The 20,580-nt window shown below is 39.7% G+C and overlaps 1 protein-coding gene across 6 annotated transcripts in view; it reads right to left on the bottom strand.

Annotated features, from left to right (window-relative positions):
* akap9 (A kinase (PRKA) anchor protein 9) overlaps positions 1 to 20,580 on the bottom strand; it is an 87,304-nt gene that overhangs the window by 23,348 nt on the left and 43,376 nt on the right. For 5 of the 6 annotated variants that reach the window (XM_033637536.2, XM_033637538.2, XM_033637537.2 and 2 more), the window contains 7 exons: positions 18,981 to 19,213; positions 10,908 to 11,070; positions 7,485 to 7,579; positions 6,992 to 7,109; positions 5,266 to 5,304; positions 4,078 to 4,310; positions 2,539 to 2,658 (listed from right to left, as the gene is read on the bottom strand). In XM_033637536.2, the coding sequence (XP_033493427.2) occupies positions 2,539 to 2,658; positions 4,078 to 4,310; positions 5,266 to 5,304; positions 6,992 to 7,109; positions 7,485 to 7,579; positions 10,908 to 11,070; positions 18,981 to 19,213 (1,001 nt within the window). The remainder of the gene's footprint in view (positions 1 to 2,538; positions 2,659 to 4,077; positions 4,311 to 5,265; positions 5,305 to 6,991; positions 7,110 to 7,484; positions 7,580 to 10,907; positions 11,071 to 18,980; positions 19,214 to 20,580) is intronic. The other variant, XM_033637539.2, reaches the window with a different exon arrangement.

Below are 20,580 nucleotides of genomic sequence, written 5' to 3'. Positions count from 1 at the left end.
TTCTGATAAACACAATGCCTTCAGAGTAAACAGGATATAACGCTTTACTGTCAAATTATTTTGTCCTGTGCAGGAGCCAGTCATCTGGTTTGGGGACATAATTAGCGCTTCAATATGACGACAACAGTGTTGATCAAAATTACATTTCTCCTTGCCTGGAGTGAACTGGAGGCTAGATTAAAAGTGGATGAAAAATGACAAGGGAAAATTTATAACACCACACAGAAAACAAAACAACATTGAGGTTAAACCTGAATTCAGTTACTGCTGTGATGAAGGAGACTGATGCACAAAAAGAAATATCTTCTGTTATTTCTGTTACTGTCAAACAATCCTCAATATTTCCTAAATATTTTTATGTACAGTGAAATAAAATTGTGAAAATGTGACCATCAAATTCAGCCAACAAATCAGGACAGGACAAAGAACCGGAAGTTACGTCGAACTGACTTTCGATAGCAAAGATTACTGGGAAGACTAGCACCAGTATCTGTAGAAGTTAATCGCGATCCTAAAAACAATACATTTTATGTTAGACGTGTCATGGTGCAGGTGTAATGTGCCTGGCAAGCTCATGTTTTATGCCTCAGGTCTCCCTCCGCTCAGACAGATTTTCAGGTGGACTCAGGTGGTTAAGTGTTAATCTGATATTGAGCGTGTTTGATGCTCACGCACCCTTGCGCTGAGGACACTATGGAGAGCATAAACCTAGCTTCGTGAAGAAGACCACCGTCAAGACGTTTGTGAAAACAACAAAGATGGCTGCAGCTGATGTGGAACTTTCCACTTAAGTACTACTTTCAAAGCCTGATTGTGAAAATGGCGACACAGACATACTGATGCCACATCATCACAGCTCATCTCTGCAAGCCATAGTCATAGTTGATTGGTTGTAGGTCTGTCCACTTGCATTTTGATCTACGGCCGTTGATGATGCCTCTTGGAAATCCCAAACAAACTAACCCTGAGTTGCATTTGTGAATTTATCTGGCAATGTCAGACTAGGTGTAATGTGTGTCATTACTGAATTGTTTTTGGCCACTTGGGGGCAGAGGAACAAGGTGTGAACACATTATGGACTTATAATAACCTTCCCATAATTGGATCTGGCAATGTTGGCAAACAGTCACCTATTTACACATCCAGCAGATACAGAGCAATATCAATATTAATTTGAAGTGGAAATATCAGTCTCTTCAGCTGCTATGTTCATAAACTACTTGTCCTTCTGTTGTTTGGTGCTGAACAAGTTAAAGTGGGTTTTATTTGAGCTTTTAAGATGAAAACAGCGGTGGGGAAACAAGGTTGATAAAAGCAGTGAGATTAAACAAAACAATGATCTGAATTACTAAAAACAGTAGAGCTGAGGGGAACAGCGCATTGAGAGGGTGATAAACCTCTACGTGTTCATCAATAAAAGCAACACCTTTTATGTTACAAATCTTCACCTGATCTGTTGTTAATATAAAAAATTTGGTAAGCGCAACCTTAAGCGAAATCATTTGAATTTAGCCTGTAAGCTGTCAGCAGTTGTGACCTCCTGACATGAGTATTCACTTCTGAAATGTGATATCAGGCATTACATTACATACCATGTATTTGTACTTATGTGAAAATGCACATCACGCACAGGCTGCAAATGGCATACTTTTTTTTTTTACCCCAGCATGTACTGCAGCTGCCATAAAAAGTACATACTGTTATATGAAATTATAGTAATACTGCTTCATATTCATAGTCGTAACTTGCTTGTATATCCGTCACAGTCGATAACGCTAGATTTGAAGCAAAAAGAAAAAGTATGCCATTTGGACCACAGCAGATCTTAACATTATCTTGGAGATAGAACAAATTACCATTCGCAGAGCTCCCCAGAGACAGAGGTCAACCCAGAGCTCTGCTGTTGTCACACTGTAAAGCATGTAGTTTAAACTTTCAAGATATAACTGCACATTTTTTAAATGGTTTGTGATTGATTGATTAAAATTAGTGCAGCATCAGTCAGCTGTCAAGCTGTCATCTGTCTGTGACACGGTCACTGAAACTGATCTAACTAGAAAAGCATGCTGGCTAGCACTAAGACTAGATGCAGTAGAACATCCTGGCATTTTTGCACACTGCATTTGATATGCTACGTACTTGGACATAGATCTTTTTCTAGCATATTAAATAGTATGGGAATTGGACACACAACATTTTGTATGTGAGTAACAGATGCAGCAGAGCAGCGATTAACTTCAGCAAATCTTTTCACTCCCACTGTATTCTGCATTTGATGATCGTGCAAATAAAACCCACTATTACACAACTCACAAAGTATCACAAGAACAAACATTAATCTCACTTCTTCGTCTGAGTAACACTCCCACTATTTGGTATCATTTTCGAGGTGGCGCAGGTAATTCTACCAGCTCTATTGTTCTGCTGTGTGACTCTCAGCTCAGTGCTCATAGCTACAACAACAGTGTTATGTTCAGAAAATAAGCATCTCCATTAATGCCTGGTCCTCTGGCAGAGAACAGAGCTTTCTCTTGTTACCTCTTGGTTTCTTTGCTCAGAGCCAGCCTGTAGCTTCTGTGGATTCTTCAGCTGTTGTTCCAGTTTTTGGATCTCCTGCTGGAAGAAATCTCGCTCGTGTTCTCGGTCCACAGCTTGTTCCTGGACACCAAAATAAAGACAGAAATAGGAAAATGTTAAACCAGATCTTCAAGACAGGCTTATCCTATCTGCAAAGACAAATTAACATTTTGAGAAACAGGTTTCCTTAATAAAACTGCTCTTTTTTTTGGGAAAGCAAGTGTCTATGTGCTGAATTTTCCTCCTACTTACAGTTAGTCGTCTGGTCAATGTTACACAAGTCTGAAGTGAAGGAGATAGTTTTAATGGGATCATTTAACTGTTATTAAATCCTACTTGCTGCAGATTATGATGACTGACAACTTGGACAGAAGTCACCTTTAGGGACACCAATGCAAACACCTGTAGCTACAGTTGAGAGTTTGCAAAAGTGCTTTGGGTGATGCATAATCTGCAGATTGTACGCCTTTGGGCGACCATCTGATGAGGTAAGCACTGACATACAGTGCCATTGTTGTCTTTGTATACTTCAGTAACAAAAGTTCAGGCAAATGTCACATAAATGTGAATACACAGAGCAAATGACACGTAGGTGACAGAAGCATTTCTCAAAAATGTTTTTAAGAGAGGCTGAAATCCAGTGAGTCTCCATTTATATAAGAATCATAATTTTCTCAGATGATGATCAGAGAAAATGTTTGATGATCTCATTAACCCACGCTGTAAACACACAAATGAAATCTAGATTTCCATTTTTACGGCACGCTACAGAAAGATGCGACTGTCTGTCTCTATGAGGAAGAGGATTGGACAAATAATCTAATTAAAAAATGACATGTTTACTAATGTGCTCATTTCAAATTTGTGCATAACCAACATCAACAGGACAATAGAAGGAATCTGCATTCAAACCCCATCTAGACAATGACGTGCCAACTCCAGGCCAAGAGAACCAGTTATGACAACGGGAACAAACTCAACAACTCAATTATGAAATCACCAGGTTGGCTTTTAGATATTTTGAATAGCTTGAGCCTGAAGCTGCAATATGAGTCTTTAGCAGTTATCTCTTCCCTGACTTCATAACAGTGAGACTTTATTAACCAGCATTCAAATTAAAGTCTGGCTACATTTGCAAAAATGCAAACTAAACTAAACTAACCTGTCTACTCTACTCATAAGGTGCTGCCTGCATTATATCCAGTCACAAGAAACAGTCATCAGCACATAGAGCACTGAGCATATGACTTGATAAATGAGACTTGAGTTATACTGCACAAGTTGTGTGAGTTTAGAAACAAATGTTTTGATATATGACTTCAATTCATCAAGACCTCTCTCCATTTGGGATTCTTTGTTTACCATGGAGGCATGCAAAAAAAAAACCCCCACAAAGTTTTCTTATCACATTCAATGTATTCATTGATTGAGGAGTGAAATATTCCTTCATATAAGCCGCACAGCTGCTTGACACTAGCGATCATTTTGTTTGTCACTTACATCGAGGAACCTCCTGTTCTTCTCCAGCTGTTTCTCCAGTGCTTGGACCTGCTGTCGGAGGTCTCCGCTCTCTGTGCTCTGAGCGTGCTCCAACTCGACCACCCTGTTGACCTGCTCCTCCAGCTCCACCTCCAGCAGCTTCACCTGCTTCAGGAGGTCGGCATTCTCCTTCTCTGCCTGACGCTGGACCTCCACCTTCTCTTTCATCAGCTTCTCCGTCTCCTCCAGCAGGTCTACAGAATACAGTGGAGGTTGGAGGAGAGGTTAGGTATCACTGCCTGTCAACTGAAGTTGGCTAACTTCGATTAATGATTCATTCAGGTTTGATTTCAGTGACGAACAGGATGCTGAGATGATCTATGGACGAGTCTGAAGTCTGTGAGCCATGTGATTAGATTTAATTGTTTTTTTATCATGTTGTTAAAAAACTTCCTTATCTGAAATGTTGCAGTTTTATATGTTGTGGTCACTTTTACAGCTTCTGAATACAAGGCTAACCTCAGACTCTTCCAACATCTCAGTCAACTTCCCAACATACAGTAACGCCCCGTTACTGAACAGGATTCCCCATCATGATGCTTCATTGCCCGTCCGCTGCCACCAATGAACAACCCACACCGGTTCACCCAGGATCAAACCCCACAGGATTAGTGCAAAAGTAACAAGGTGAGAAAGTGCATATGACAGAACAGACACGTGGACAGCCCAGACATTGCCATATCCATGCCCAATAAGCATTTACAGGCAGGGGGAGAGGGACTTCCTGAACGGCCAATCATCTCGCTCAAAGATATGCTGTAAGAGCAGCAACTACAGATCTAAAATATATGTTACAGTTAAAAAAAGATGCCTCAATTCAGAATGCAGATGATTGACAGTTAGGAAATAATGACTACATGTATGTGTCTTAAGATTACTTTCATTTCGTCATGCTAAAATGAGTACTAACATTGACTCCAAGACAGTAAAACTGACGAACTGGGACACAAATCAATCAAAATGAAAAGCTGAAGCAAAGGTTAGTGATTGAACTGAGTGAGTTTGTGAGCTCATAGCAAGCAAGCTCCAAGCTGTGTTGGTGAGTTGCTGGATTAGGGTTAAAGAGATAAACTGTCACTCGGCTACAGTGAGACAATTAAAAGAACATATAGTAGATACATGACTGAGCCATGCTCAAAGTGGACACACCTGCTTCAGGTGCTGCAACCATTGCAGCTTCAACTAGGCCTACAGGAGAATAAGAAAGCACAGGAATGTAACATGCTCTTGTTTTTGTCATGAACAGGAAAACTCTCAGATAAAGAATAGAAAAGGGTGAAGGTAGAACAGCACTGTGTGTTTCACAGCTGCAGGTTAAAGCTGTGGAAAGGATGCTGTGAAAGGAAAAAATTTCCGTAATAGCCCTTTTGATTTTTTACCCTTAGATGCTACTTTTAGATACTCACCATTTTATCAGAGAATGAACTCATGGCATACCTTTCTTTTCATCCAGGGGTAATAATGCAAGATTAGTAGGTAAAGTCATTAATCTTCATGTTTCCAGAGCACGTCTTTCCGGAAGCCAAAAACAGCTGTGCTTGCAATCTTTTTTTTTTTAAATGACGTTATCCCAAGAACAAGGGTTAATTATTTTGGTACGTAAAGATAACCAACCACCAGGAGTGCCATGCCAGCACACACAGATGGTGTCTTGACAACTGTTACAACTGATTTAAGATGAAAACGTCAGATCAAGGAGTGTCCATTACTGATCAACGCATCAGACTGTACTTCAATCAAGGTCTAACACAGGCACATATCGAGCTGTGTCTTTCTTCCAGAGATAACATTTAGACATGACAGTGATCGTAAAAGCTATTATCAGCTGTGATCAACTGAACCAGACACTCATTTTTTGAGTTCTCCCTAACTACTCTGAGATTTCAAGAAAACGAAAGTGATAAAATGACTTGTTATCTCAAGAGCTCCTCATTTTGTTTTCTCGAGACTGGACATAAATTACCCCATGATCACGAGAAAACAAGCTTCGTTATCTTGAGATAACGTTATTAAAAAAATAATTGCAAGCACTGCCGTTCTCAGCTTCCAAACTTCTTGGCAAATACCTGTACATGTATGACTTGTGGCAAGTGTGAAAGAAATGTAGATAAGACTTTCCTCAGTGTTTTTACGATGAAAAAACATTCTAAATATGAACATTTGAACTTTGGTCTGAATTCCTGTCGCTGACAATGCAGTCAAATTGTGGCTCGTAAATTGTTGTTATTTCCATTAGGCCACAGCAACACTAGAACTACAAAGGAAATCAACATGAGGCCTGTGAACCTTTAAATCAGAGCTGAGGCCCTGTGTAGATGCAGATCTGGGTACTATATACCGTCAATATACACAACTTTGAAGGAGGTACTAAAAACAGTGATAACTACTATGTGGCACGCAGCTGACACTGACCCTGGGTTAATGGTTCACACCAAATTAAGCTGTAAAGTGTAATTCAGGGAACAATTCATGTTTTAATTTAGGTGAGTTGTTTCTCTTTTGATACAACTGTGTCATACTGTCAATTGAAATTTGAGAATTAATAAAAGAGCACAAAAGGTTTTATGTTTCTTGATTTTTCTATACTTGCTTTTATTGTTGATATGCACCAAACACCAAAGAATTTCTGTGTATGTGAAAACCTATTTGTTAATAATCTAAATACAGATTCTGAGAAATTTTGTGTTTTGGTTTCTTCATCTATTATCTTTGGCATAGTAACTATGGCCTATAATGCAATTACATTCACAAAATCAAAGATATATTTAGTGTTTGGATGTGGATGTGATTTCCTAATATTTCCTTTAAACTGTAACAATGATAACTTCCTAAAAATCGGTATATATTTTCAGTAAGGAAATTCTGGGATACGTACGAAGCTCGCGGGGCCCTGCATGCTCCCTCATGGCGTCTTGTTGCCGTGACAGCAGCTCACGCTCCTCCTGCATCTGAAGCCTCTCCTGCTCCAACTCGTGCAGCCGGCTACCTGTCACCTGCATGGAGAAAAGACCGTCAGTGTCAGCCTGGAAGAAAACTCTGATATCTGTGTTAGATATGGGCTGTCACTTAAAGGACTCTCTATGTTCCATACTGTGAAGCTATATTTGACTTTAGCTACACATATAATACTTATTGTTGGTTCTGGCCTTTTAACAGGATTTCTTGATGATAAGAAAAAGATCAGACTTACAACCTCTATCTATCCTATCTTCCTCATTGAACCTTAAGTAACTCTGCTTACACGTGAGTCACTACTGTTCGGCGCCAGAGGCAATATCAAAAAATCTACCTTTAAACGTTGTCAGGTCATGTGCCATCATAAAAAAGGTTAATTATTTTTCCTCCTGCTTGCAGCTGGAATGCCTCACCTGCAGCTCCTGCTCGAGGCTCAGCTGGAGCTCTTCCTTCTGACGCAATTGCTCCTCCAACGCAGCCCGTTCGTCCGTGTAGCCATCAATCAGACCTGAATTTGCACATAAGCAGGACAAATAAAAAGGGTGTTCATATACAAACTTTCCCTTCCATAAAGTTATTGCCTCTTTTTGATCCTTTAATTCCTGCAATCACTTAATAGAGGAATTATCTGGAGCCTTAAGTCTAGCTTCAGTCACACACACACACATACAGAGGGCAGCCATCCAGATGAACAAGCACTTAACAGCAGGATACAAAATCCAAGGTTACCAACAACACAACCGCAAACAAAAACACACGTACATAAATGCAGAGGCACACAAACATGCATACAAATGCAAAGATGAACACCAGTGAGCATGTCTGACCCATTTTGCTTGACATGAAGTACAAGACTGAGCTGTAAACACAATGAAATGCTCCATCATTACTGTACTGCTCTGTCACAGGTCAGCAAGCATTAAGCACCAGGATGGTATTCAGCCCGTAGTCACAAGAAAATGGGGGTTCGCACACACTAACAGACTAATGAGAAACCCTTTATTCATTTACTGAAACTGCAACTTTGGCATAGAGTGAGACCAGCTCTGCAGGTAAAATTTACATATTTCCTGATCGGATTCTTGTTTGGAGCTCACAATGTGCTCTGTGTTATCTAGAGGAGGCAGAAGGTAAATGTCACCTGTGCTGTCAGGTGTTATTTCATCGACATCCAAGCAGGAACCAGAGCTGTGTGTAAAGTTTGCCTAAGGAGGGATCCCTCCACGATACACAGCCATCAGATGCACATGATTACTGACTTAAAAACACTCTCCACTACCTACACAGAGCTCTCCTGGGAATATATAATCACATTTACTCTGCCAGACAACAACTCCACATCTTCATATTGTCCAACTTAGCCCATTTTCCCCTTGTTAAAACATAACAAGAGAAGACTTTCCATCCTTTTCACTGACATATAATACGTCCCGTCATCAGTGAAGAGGATCTTTTTCCAGGTTGAGCCTGTCTTTTTGGTTCATTCAAAACCAGTTTAAAAAAGGGCCGCACCCTGAGCTTTTACCTGCGTGGATCATGCACACAATAGGAGGCGAATTATCATATCATTGGCATTTGTACAAGTAGATGTCCAAGAGATTCAGGCTACGCAAACTGCAAGCACTCCTTTAAAGTTAATGAAGAAACCGCATGCCACAGGATCAGACAGGCACAGCCGCTCTGTGACTCTTTAACATGAAATAACATGATGTTACTATGGGATTGTAGTGGACTTAAAGCGGTATGAGATTTTTACGGTACAATAACAGCCTCAAAAAATATTGACGGGATCATGATACACAGTTTTACACAATTATTATTAATATCATGATCATCATTAGTGGCAGTGGCCCATAAGGGGAATGAAAACAGAAGGGTTTTCTTTTTGGCTAAAAAAAACGCCTTACTATAATTGAAAATTAAAACAATTTTTTATGGAAGTATGTGTAAAAAAGTCTCACTTTTGATTATAAATAAATTAAATAAAGTTGAGATTGTCCATCTGGTTGCATTTTCTATCAATACCATAGATAAAGAAATGTACACACTATGATAACAGTCAATTTTCATATCATGGTATACCATGAAACCAGTATGCGCAACCCCAGGGTGCAGCATTTATTCTCTATTACAGCTGCAACTAATATTCGATTCACTGATTTGTCGACTGACAAATGTTTACCGGCTACCATTTTACTAACTGAGCGATCACCTCAGTTTTTTTTCCCAAGCAAAAATATTAACTGCTCTTTGGTTTCAGCCTCTAAAGTGTGAGGATTTGTTGCTTTCTTTGATAAGAAAATGTTTTAGGCTGTTGGTCTAGGTGAAAACAGGCAAGATGATCACATTTATTTAATTATTCAAAAACTCAGCAGATAAATAGACATTTAAATAACTGTTAGTTGCCCTGCCTTTTCTTTATAATGATGTCCCTTTTATTTTCTAACACTCACCACATGCTTTATCTGTATCTGCTGTAAAACTATAAAGCATTTTATGACAGCAAATATTTGCCATTCTTCAGCACCTCTGTAAGATAATAGAAACAAACATCATACCAGGATACTACTACAGATGATTAAGATTAGAGAAAAGCAATAAACTCACCATTGTTCAGTGTCTACACAGAGCCAGAAAGAAAGAAATGACTATACTTCAGCTAAACTGTGTGAGGGACTTAAAATGAGCCCAGTCGTCTGGTGAGTGAGAGAGTGGATGTGTTTCTAACAGTTGACCCTAGTGGACCAGCTGTCTCTGACATGGAGGGGACATCGAGTTAGCTGTACCCGCAGCAAGATCTCTCAAAGCACCTAAACTGTTGTTAAACATTGGTAACTGACTTCCCGGTTAATTGAAGTTAGTCAAGCTTCAAGATTTTACTTTGTTCTCACACAAATACCATCACCTCCAGACACAAAGCCTCATAATTTAGCTGTCAGAGGCAAATCAGAAACAGAAAATAACATTTGTCGTTTTCTCACCACAGATGGTCTCACACTCTCCCTTTTTAACAGCTGATCCCATCACACCCTGTAACACCCCCCCTCCCCCAAACAGATGCACACATGCCTTTTCACTGCAGCTCCTCCTTATGCTCTCTGTTTTCTGTAATCATTCTGACATACAGACACACATTCGCACATCATCAATTAGAAGAATAGAGAGGTACTGTGTTTCTTCCTGTACGGAGGCTGCATTGAAGAAGATGGTTTTTCGAAGCTGCAAAAAGCGGATGATAGTAGGGTTGGGTATCGCTTAAAAAAGTTCAATACCGGTACCCTTAAAGTGATGCCAATACCAATAGAATACTTCATATGATACCTTTTTTCCTACTTCATTTGATACTCATTATGTAAATGGAAGCATTCAGTTAACTTCTTTAATTATTTGATTACTTTTGAACGCTGTGGTGGCATCTATGGACGCTGAAGTGCCAACTCTGTAAAATACATCGCCTTTGACTTCACCACACCACAGACTGTATGGATTGTAGCTGCTGCAGTAGTGGGCCAATCACATGTTGCATTAAATTTAAGATCACTTGTGGTGATTGGCTTCGAGTTAAACCATACAAATTTTTTCTAGATCTGGATACAAAAAAAAGCACAAATACAGGTATTGTGTTGACTGTAGAAGTCTGGATACTACATGGTACTGTGTTATTTCACGCCATACCTTAAAGGTATCGAGTACCAATACCCAGCCCTACTGTGCAGACTTCCTCAGGGACATAAAAATTGACCAACGCTTACCTAAAGTACGTCGGAGAAACTCATTTGTTTATTCCGTGCACATGGTAATTCCTAAAAATGTTCTCATTGTCCAGACAAACTCACCCTCAGCGCGGTGAAGTTCCAGAGCCAGCTGCTCGCGTGCCCGGGCCTCCTCGGACAGCCTCTCCTGCAGCTCCTCCTGCTTCTGCAGCAGCTCGCTCATCTCCTGGTTGTGGCGGAAGGACTCCCGCATCAGCTCAGTCTGGGTTATCCGGGCATGTTCAAGCTGAGAGGGGAACAGGAAAGAGACGGTTATTCCATCTTTTGCAGGGTTCATTGCAAGACCAAAGCGTTGCAACTCGCAATGTGTTGGTCTTTTTAATCTATATTGCCATTAAAATAAAAGCATTTTAATTTTTGCAAAAACCCAACAGTGTATCTTGGATTTCCTTTGTCTTCAGGAAAGATAATATCACGCAAGAAGAACAGTCAGGGGAAGGAAGACTTGTATTAATAAGCTTAGAAGAACAAACACTGAAAATGAATCGTTTGCCCTGGAGGGGCACGCCACCGATTTTACACAACAGTTTACTTGTCACAAGGAGAACTACCCCACTGGTGTCAACAGCTGTATAATGTCTTTGGTGGCCAATGATGTCATCTTAGCTTGGACTCAAGATTTACATTTTTTTAAATGAAAAGCCTGTGTCGCAAATTGGATTTGTGGGGTCTGAAAGAAGTGTCTATTAAGAAGGCAGCAAGGATCTAATGAAAGATGTTATTAAGCTGCATTATGGGAAAAGTTTTTGTTTCTCTCACATTAATTATTTAATTTTATTCCTCATCATTTACCACTTTCAGCTGAATCAAACATTGATGTAATTGATCGTATTACTGCACTACAAACCTCTGCTGTCCATGTTAATGATACAGAGCAAGTTGTTCAAATCTAACAAAATTAAAATGAAACTCTTTTCTACATATAAAAAAATTAAGTCTCATGTAATACATAACAGTGGACCACAATTAATTGCTTTCAGTGTCTATTTGATACACATTACACATATACATTTACTGTAACATAATTACTGAATCCAGAAAGTTTTCCTTCTAGTATCAAAATATTGATTTCAACTACATCTTCCAGCCCATTTGTTCTATCTGCATAATAAATATATAAAGTAAATTTAAGTTCAATACCAGTATGATTAATTTAAAAAAGATGCAGCTGGAGAGCAAATTGATAAATCAAGTTAAAGGGACAGTTCACCCCCAAATCAAAAATACATATTTTTCCTCCTACGTGTTGTGCAATTTATAAATCTAGATTGTTTTGGTGTGAGTTGGCAAGTGTTGGCAATATCAGCCGTAAAAATGTCTGCCCTCTTGCTAATATAATGGAACTTGATGGCACTCGGCTTGTGGTGCTCAAAGCGCCAAAAAATGCATTTGAAAACCTCAACAGCAATGTGTCTTTCTAGAAATCATGACCTATTCACTCAAGATAAGCCACAGACCTGAGGAGGAGTTTCATGTAGGAACTATTTTCTCTTTACTGAACTACAACCACATCCCTACGCAGAAGGAAGCGTGCCTCTACTGGTAGCTCACCTAGCATCACTGAGCTAGTGAACTGTACAGCTTGGCCAAGAAGGAACCCATTAATGTTAATATATTGCGCAGTCCCGAACGCAAGCCTCTTGTTCTTGAGTGGGTGCATGCTGTTGAGTTTTCAATTTTTTTATTTATTTTTTTGGCGCTTTGAGCAACACAAGCCAAGTGCTATTTAGTTCTTTTATATTGGAGAGAAGGCAGACACCTCTACGGCCAATATCGCCAACACTTGCCAGCTCACATCAAAACAATCAAGACTGATGAACAGCACTACAGGTAAGAGGAAAAATATTTAACTTTGAGGTGAAGTTTTCCTTCAAGCAATTTACCTTTAACTTACTAAGAAATTCATTTTATTGTCACCTTTAAGGATACACTATTACAAATTGCAAATTACAAATACAAATATGCATGTGCAGACAGACTTTAATGTAAGTGCACTGGCACTGTACAAAAAAGCCACCTATGTAAATGTCAATAACAAAATGAGGTTAGGTGCAGATGTAACCAAATGATACTGATATCACATTCGTATAATGACCTTCAGGTCAGGTGACAAACGGCGTTTTATTCTTGCGGAACAGCTATGACATCACCATATTGCAATAACCTGTCGACACACTCGCATTCATCCCACAGTTAGTTTCCATAGATTCCCATATCTTCCTGAGCAAAGGTCTCATTGTTACATTATGGGAAGCAGGAAGTGGTAACGTGACCCTGCCACAGATGTCATATAATCTTTCACCTGCTGATTCAAAAGAGCTGCTGTGCTCCGACGTGGAATGACATTTACTTACATCACATCTGCATGTGCAGACCTGAACGGCATGAAACAGGCGGCAGTAATTGTACCCATGAAGTATTAATCAACAGCACAGCTCTCTCCATCTGTTTTAAATGACACAAACCTGTCCAACACAGTACAGTTGTCGGGTGTAAACTTACGGTGTAAGGAGGAGTGGGCAGGGAGATTCTGGAGATAACCTTAAGAAGGTGACCATTAGTCCTGTGATTGACATGTGAGATTTGCGTCTGCACAATGACAGCATTCTTCTCATTCAAGGTGCTGGACATTGGGAAAGGTCGGGGAAGGGGTACACGAGATTCCACCTCGTACACATCCTGGTCCTCCCCTTCCACCCACGCTGTGCTCCGCATGCTTGAGTTCCAGTACGAGCGGTAGGAATCCATGGTAAAAGATAGACGCAGGAAGGGAGAACTTCCAACCTCGGTTTATTATGTTGGAGCTGCTTTACTGGAGTCATCAAAAGAGGTATCCATTTGCCGTGATCTATCAGGCTGAGCTGTGCAACCACAAATGAGAATAAAGTCCAGTGGGGACTGAAGCAGCGAGCAACGTTGTGGTTAGCTCCAAGCAACAGTTTCTATGTGTTTGCCACACACACAAGAAGAGTAAACAGATAGAGAGGGTGACATTCACTTCATCTCAATCACATGCTGCCAGGTGGAGGTAGAACAAGTTCCAGGTAAATATTGTGAGAGAGAGAAAATCATCCAGCAACAGTGAGAGTTGGTGTCATAGAAAAAAAGTGTCATCCTCGACAGCAGGTGGAAGTCATATCCTGATCCGGCAGCTTAAAAGGCATTCCTGAACACGACCACAGGAGGTTTGTAAACACAAAGGCAAACATTTCTTCTCTTGGTGTCCTCTTGAAAGAGCTCCAGCCCTCTGTTCTCTCTGACCTTCTTTCCTCAGAGTGAAACCATATCATGCCGCTCAGTAACACTCACAGCCCCACATATGCTCCGGCTTGCTCTTCTCTCTCTCTCTCTCTCTCTCTCTCTCTCTCTGCTCTCTCTCTCTCCCTGGAGATTCATTAACAATACTATGCCACCGTAGCAACCCCGACCTGCAGGGAAGCCTCCCAGGGGCCCCTTTTAATTGTTTAGTCCAAGCAGCAGCCGGCCGAGGGTGAAATGACAGGGCTTGGATCTTAAGTATTTCACTCTTTCCTTTCTACTTCCGTCTAGGATTTCTGTCATTCCCTCTCCACGCATGCTCCCGTGGTCATGATATTACTCACTGTTGCCGGATCTCTCTGTCCTGTCAAGCGAAGTTTATTTACCCAAGGCAGCCTACTGTCACTCTGTTACACTCATGTTGCCTCCATCTACCCACGTGCTTTTAAAAAAATGATTAAATCCCAGACTTCCATGTCAGTTTTCACCACTCAGAGCAAGAGCAGCTTCCACTTCCTACTTTGACAGCACATAGCAGTATAATGTTCAACAAAAGTGGGAGGGGAGCAGGTGTGGCTTCTATCTTTAGAGCCAGTGGGCCAGGTAGGTTTGCAAACACATCACAGAATCTTCACACACACACAAATAACCCACAGACAACACACGCCCTGCCCACAGAAAGCTGTCAAACTGGATTCCCTCCCTATGTCCTGCAGCTGCATAGAAAAGTAATTAAGGCGTTCTGACATGCTGCCTCTCGGTCCCACCTACTGTCTCTGTTTGACATGTCAACCATGACTGCACATGGACAATTTCCATGTCTCACTGAGGCGTCTTACCGGCAGATTGTGGGAGTAAACAAACGCCGTCCTCATGCAAATAATTTACAGCAGTAGTTTAACAAAGATACTTAACATTCCTGACCGGCTTGTTACATCAATCTCTGTTCACGACGTTGTTCCTCAGACAAGACGTGACAATCAAGCACCGCTCACAGACAAGACTAATGTATATCAGATCGATAGCAGCAGAAAAATCATTGAACAAACCATTAGGAGGCTTTGTTGATTAAAAGTTTATTGTGCTGTTAATGGTGCGTACTTGGAGATGTAAACTGTGTATTCTCCTTGTAAAATCCAGAGTGGTCCTTTAATGGGGCTGCAGCTTATTATTTTAATTAATTTGTATTATCTTGACTAATTTATTATTGTTTGGTCTTAAAAGTGTTAGAAAATCATCAAAAATCAACCGAATTCATGTTGACTTTGGCTGCAACTGACTATTATTACCTCCGCCAAGGAAGTTATGTTTTCGCCAGTATTGGTCTGTTTGTTTGTCTGCAAAATAACTCAAAAAGTTCTGAATGGATTTTGATGAAATTTTCAGGAAAGGTTGATAATGGGACAAGGAACAGATGATAAAATTTTGGTGGTGATCAGTTGAAGCGAAGTGGATAAAATAATAAAATGGCAGGAAATCCGAGCTGCTTGGCGGAGGTCTGCACTCTCTGAGTGCTTTTCTAGTTTTCATTTTTGATTAATCTGATTATTTTCACAATTAAATGTTTAGTCTATAAAATGCCAAAAAACAAAAAAATTGAAAAATGCTCATTACAATTTTCCAGAGCCCAAAGTGATGTCTTGATATTGCTTCATTGGTACAACCAACAGTCCAAACCCCTAAGACTCTTCACTCTTGTTTGACATTTTTGCTGAAAAAATGACTGAATCAATAAACTGTTTATCAAAATAGTTGGCTAATCAATTAGTTGACTTACCGTTGCAGCTCTAATGTTGATATATTCAATATTCAATATTCACAAAAAACCTACAGTCACAGAAGACAAAGAAAACCAGCAAATATTTACATTTATGAAGCTGGAACCTGTGACTTTTCTGGCATTTTTGCTTAAAAATATTTAAATGACAGATCAAATAAATAAATATGTATATTCTTGATTACAACATATTGTATTGTAATTGTATTGTAATATATAGATCAATATATTGATATGATACAAATTAAGTGAAGAAAACCACCAAGAGGATGCCCAAGAAAAAAATTAATTGGTAAATTGATTAATTTACAACTATTATTCACCATATTACTGGATACTTAATTTATCAATTTGACTAAATTCTCTAATTCCAGCTTCTTAAATGTGAATATTTTCTGATTTCTTTAAACCTTTATGACTATTAACTAATACCTTTGGGTTGTGGACAAAACAAGAAACTTGAGGAGGTCATCTTGGGCTCTGGGAAACACTGATCAACATTTTTAACCATTTTCTGACATATTATAGACCAAACAACTAATTGATAAATCGAGAAAGTAATCTACAGATGAACTGACAATAAAAATAATTGTTAGTTATCATAGTAGTTAAGATACTGTTTTTTTTAATCATCATTTTGATGTCAAATTTTGGATAAACACAAAGTAAAAGACTGCAATATTGCACTCAGGGATTTCTTTTAGTTAGTAGGAAGAGAGTATCAGTAGAAAACTGCACTTTAATGTGTGACTATCATTCTTTTTTTTATTGGTACCTTTTGTGTTCACATCGATGTATAATTTGTGAAATATAAGACTGCCGAGAATAGGTACTTTTTTTTATGATTCAACAAGCATGTCATTGCATTTTAGCAGTATACTGAGAGCAGCAGAAAACTGAGTGAACTTTAATATCTCTTCATTTATCACGGTTAAGTGGTATTAAACAATGTTATCACACATTTTCCTCGTGTCGTGCAGCCCTAGTTTGCTGGATTCAAAATGTGGTGACAGCCTTTAAAAGCATCCAAATGATTCAATAAATAAAATTCTACCATCGTGCTCTCTGCTGTCTAGATGGAGGCTGAACAACAGTGATGCTCGGCTGGAAATTTCTTTAAAGCTATTTTTAGATCGGCAAGATAAAACCCATCTCAGCGTGAGTAACGCATGAATTTCAGCCAACGGGAAGATGTGCTGCGCAGTCAGTTACAGTAACACATTCAATGGCCTAGTTAAACTGGCCCCGTCTCTGTGGGCTGACACTGGACGCAGCAGGAGCACTACACAGACAGCCTGAGGGGGGGTGGAGTTGTTCTGTCCACTCCTGACTATGATAGGCTGATCGACCGGACAAAAGCTCAGTGTAAATACAGCTCGTATCTATAGGCAACCACTGGGAATGAGGTGGCTCTTTTGTGTGTGAATTCTAGACAGGCCAACTTTGTTGCCGGCCACATTCTGCAGTCTCATCCCCATTATGCCTCCATGAACAGGCGTAGAAACCCACAGAGGGAGTGTTGAGTGTGGGTATTTAAATGTTTTGACAAAGCCTAAATGTGTCACTGGAGCTTTCTGCACAATCAAACACACACAGGACTGTTCATGAAGAGTTCCTCTGACATCTCAACCTGAAAAGATCCAATGTCTCTGAACAAACTACGACAACACTAGAGTACTGAAAAAAGTGTTGAGCATTTAAAACTGGCAACAAATGTTTGGTCAGATTATGAGGCTGGTTTTGTCATAATTTGATTGAATTATCCTAATCTATGTAAATCAGGAAACTCTTCTGATTTACAATGGTTTTAATAAGCAAACAATAACTTTTAAAAGGAATAGTTCAAAATTTTGGCATGTAAATCCTTGTTAAGGAACAAATTGCACATCAGTTTTTGTACAGATTTATTATTGAGGACGTTAATTACTAAGATCTACTGAAGATAGACAGGCTAGCTGTTTCCCCCATTTCAAAAACTCTATGCTGAGCTAAGATAGCCAGCCACTGGCTTTTTATTTAACATCCAGATTAGAGAGTGTTGCCGATCTTCTCATCTGAGACTTAGGAAGTTGTTGTTGTTGTTGTTGTTGTTGTTGTTGTTTTTGTTAGCTCTGTTTTCAGGTTTTAGAAAATCTAGGCAGTGACGGAAGACTTTGTCCAATCACAGGTCATTTAAATGAGAGGGTGTTCTTATTTTCTCTGTACAGCACTTTGGGACCTCAGTGGTTGTTTTAAAGTGCTTCATAAATAAAGTTGGATTGGATTGGATTGGATTATTTGCTGTTCCACAAATACAGATGCGTGTGCACATCCCTTCGGTGAGAGCCTGATTCAATGGAAGAGCATCCAGTAGAGACAGTTGCTAGTCCAGCATTGGCAATGACTGTCTACACTGCAAAGCAACTCGAAAAAAGGAAGATGGACAAAAAGTGGGTCTGATCACAGTGTGTCATCTCAAAGGGTTATAAAGGCCCATAATTTTGCGGAGAAAAAAGGACAGTAATTTGCGTAAAACTGCCATTATATAATGGCATCAGGACCACAATCACAACTGGAATGATTGATAAGACTGACAAGTACTCGTAGAGGTTACTGTATAAAGTGCACGCATGTGCCTGTGCCTATCTGGTCGGAGGTTCATAGGACAGAGAGGGGAGAGCTCCAGAAAGAGGGGTGTATTTTCAGATTCGTTTGAAATGCTATACCTGGAAAAACTGCTTACCACAGCAAGAGGCAAGACTTTGTCTTCTGTGCACCAATTATTGTTTTCAGTTCAATTAGGAACTTGAGATGTACCCAGACACAATTAGCTAACATCTATAAACACATACATGCATATGAATGCAGATAAATCATAGTTAAATGATAGTCAGTGGGGTCTGAGCCAATGCTCTCCACACAGAGTGTTTATCTGCAGGGCAACCAAAGCCTACTCAGACATGACTGGTCAGTAATACTTGGCCCAGAAACAGAAATCAGAATGCTTCCATACCAAAATCTTGTCTCCCTGCCAACAGATTCTGCATACGTATACAGATATCTGTTTATAGAGATCAATAATAAATTGATCTCAGGCCACTTAACCAAAAGAATGTTTGTACCTGGTTGGTGGTGTCAGTGATGGCCATTAACATCTTCTCCAGAGCCATTTGGAGTCGGCTGCTGATGCTCATCAGATACTCCTCGTTCTCCAGTTGTGTCCCCGCCCCCACCAGCAGGCTTTCAATCATCTGCTGGGACACCTCCAGACCCTCGTCAGCCTCCGTCCCCCCGGACCATTGACTCATATCATCTGCAGTGGTCTCACTGCCCTGGCAGCTTTGTGCAGAGTGACCTGGCATGACCAGAGAAGAGAGAGCAGAAACATATCATACACAGACCTGATGTATATTATACTGTATACAGACTTAACTCTATTACAGGGGGCTATTACAGTTTCCTTGTGAAGTTTGCAGATGTTTATGTTTTAGCTGCATGCTAACTTTAGACAAATAACCAAAGATACTGTGAGAGAATAAGGAGCACACTCATGTAAAACTCTGCAAGAAGAATAAATATTTGGTTTCCTAAAACCATTTGAAGTTTGCATGACTAAATGAACTGATGTAAGGCTTGGCGAAGGACAAGTGCAACCTTTAAAAAAATGCTAGTCTTGTGTAGTTTAAATTCACGACAGAACAGGAGGCAAAGCAGTGCTAAATATATAACCATAATGAGGTTGTAGGCGCATTCATCATATGGTTCAAATGAGTACACAGTGTCACGCGACTGTGCCTTAACACTACATGACGTAATCTGCACGTTCACAGTCTCACAGGGATATCACGATAGCAGCAGGCAGCAAGATGACTTAAAATTTAAGAGATTTGAATCCACAATACCAATCTTAAGGTGCATAACGTCAGCAGGTCAAATACAGCAAGTCATGTGCAGCCCAATAAACTTACAAAGACAAACTGGCATATCAGATTATAGGAATATTGAAAATCGTGAATTAAACAAGGACAAAAGAATCCCATGAACACCTACAGTACAAACAGGATTATGTTGTTAACACGAGACTTTGTTGTCTATAGCTCCCTTCAGTTATAATGAGCCATTCAGACGGCAGGCAAATCTGATCTGATCTGACTCACAGGACAAACTGTCAAAGATGTTATTTGCATGTGATCACAAAGAATTTGTGTGTGACAACATCCATACGCTAACTGATGATATGTTGTTCCATTATATATTAAAATCTCTAAGGTTGCTGAAGAGAGAGAGGTGAATACACTCTTGGTCAGAACAATAGCATCATGTAGTCATGGTGCAGTATTGCTCTGTCACACCGGAATATATTAGCAGAAGCTTAAATTGCAGTCATGGCAGCTAGCAACACTCTGGACAAGTTGTGTTGAAAGTTCAAATGTGATTTGAAGTTCAACTCTGGACCAATTAAAAGCAGATTTAAAAATGGCAGTGAATGTGGTTTAAAACAGATTTGCACTACTTAGTATCCAAACGTTTTTGTTATGCAGAGCTGCAAGGATTAGCCGAATAATCAATTAGTCTGTTAACAGAAAATTAATTGGCAACTATTTTGATAACAAATAATTGTTTTCGTAATTTATTTTAAGCAAAAAATCCAAACATTGGCTGGTTTCCTGCTTCTTATATGTGAGAATCTGATGCTTTTCTTTGTCATGCGTGATAATAAAG

Source organism: Epinephelus lanceolatus, chromosome 16 (assembly GCF_041903045.1).
Source record: "Epinephelus lanceolatus isolate andai-2023 chromosome 16, ASM4190304v1, whole genome shotgun sequence".
In the NCBI taxonomy this organism is placed as follows: Eukaryota; Metazoa; Chordata; class Actinopteri; order Perciformes; family Serranidae; genus Epinephelus; species Epinephelus lanceolatus.
The sequence above is the reverse complement of the archived record's forward strand: the minus strand, read 5'-3'. Positions and strand labels throughout refer to the sequence as shown.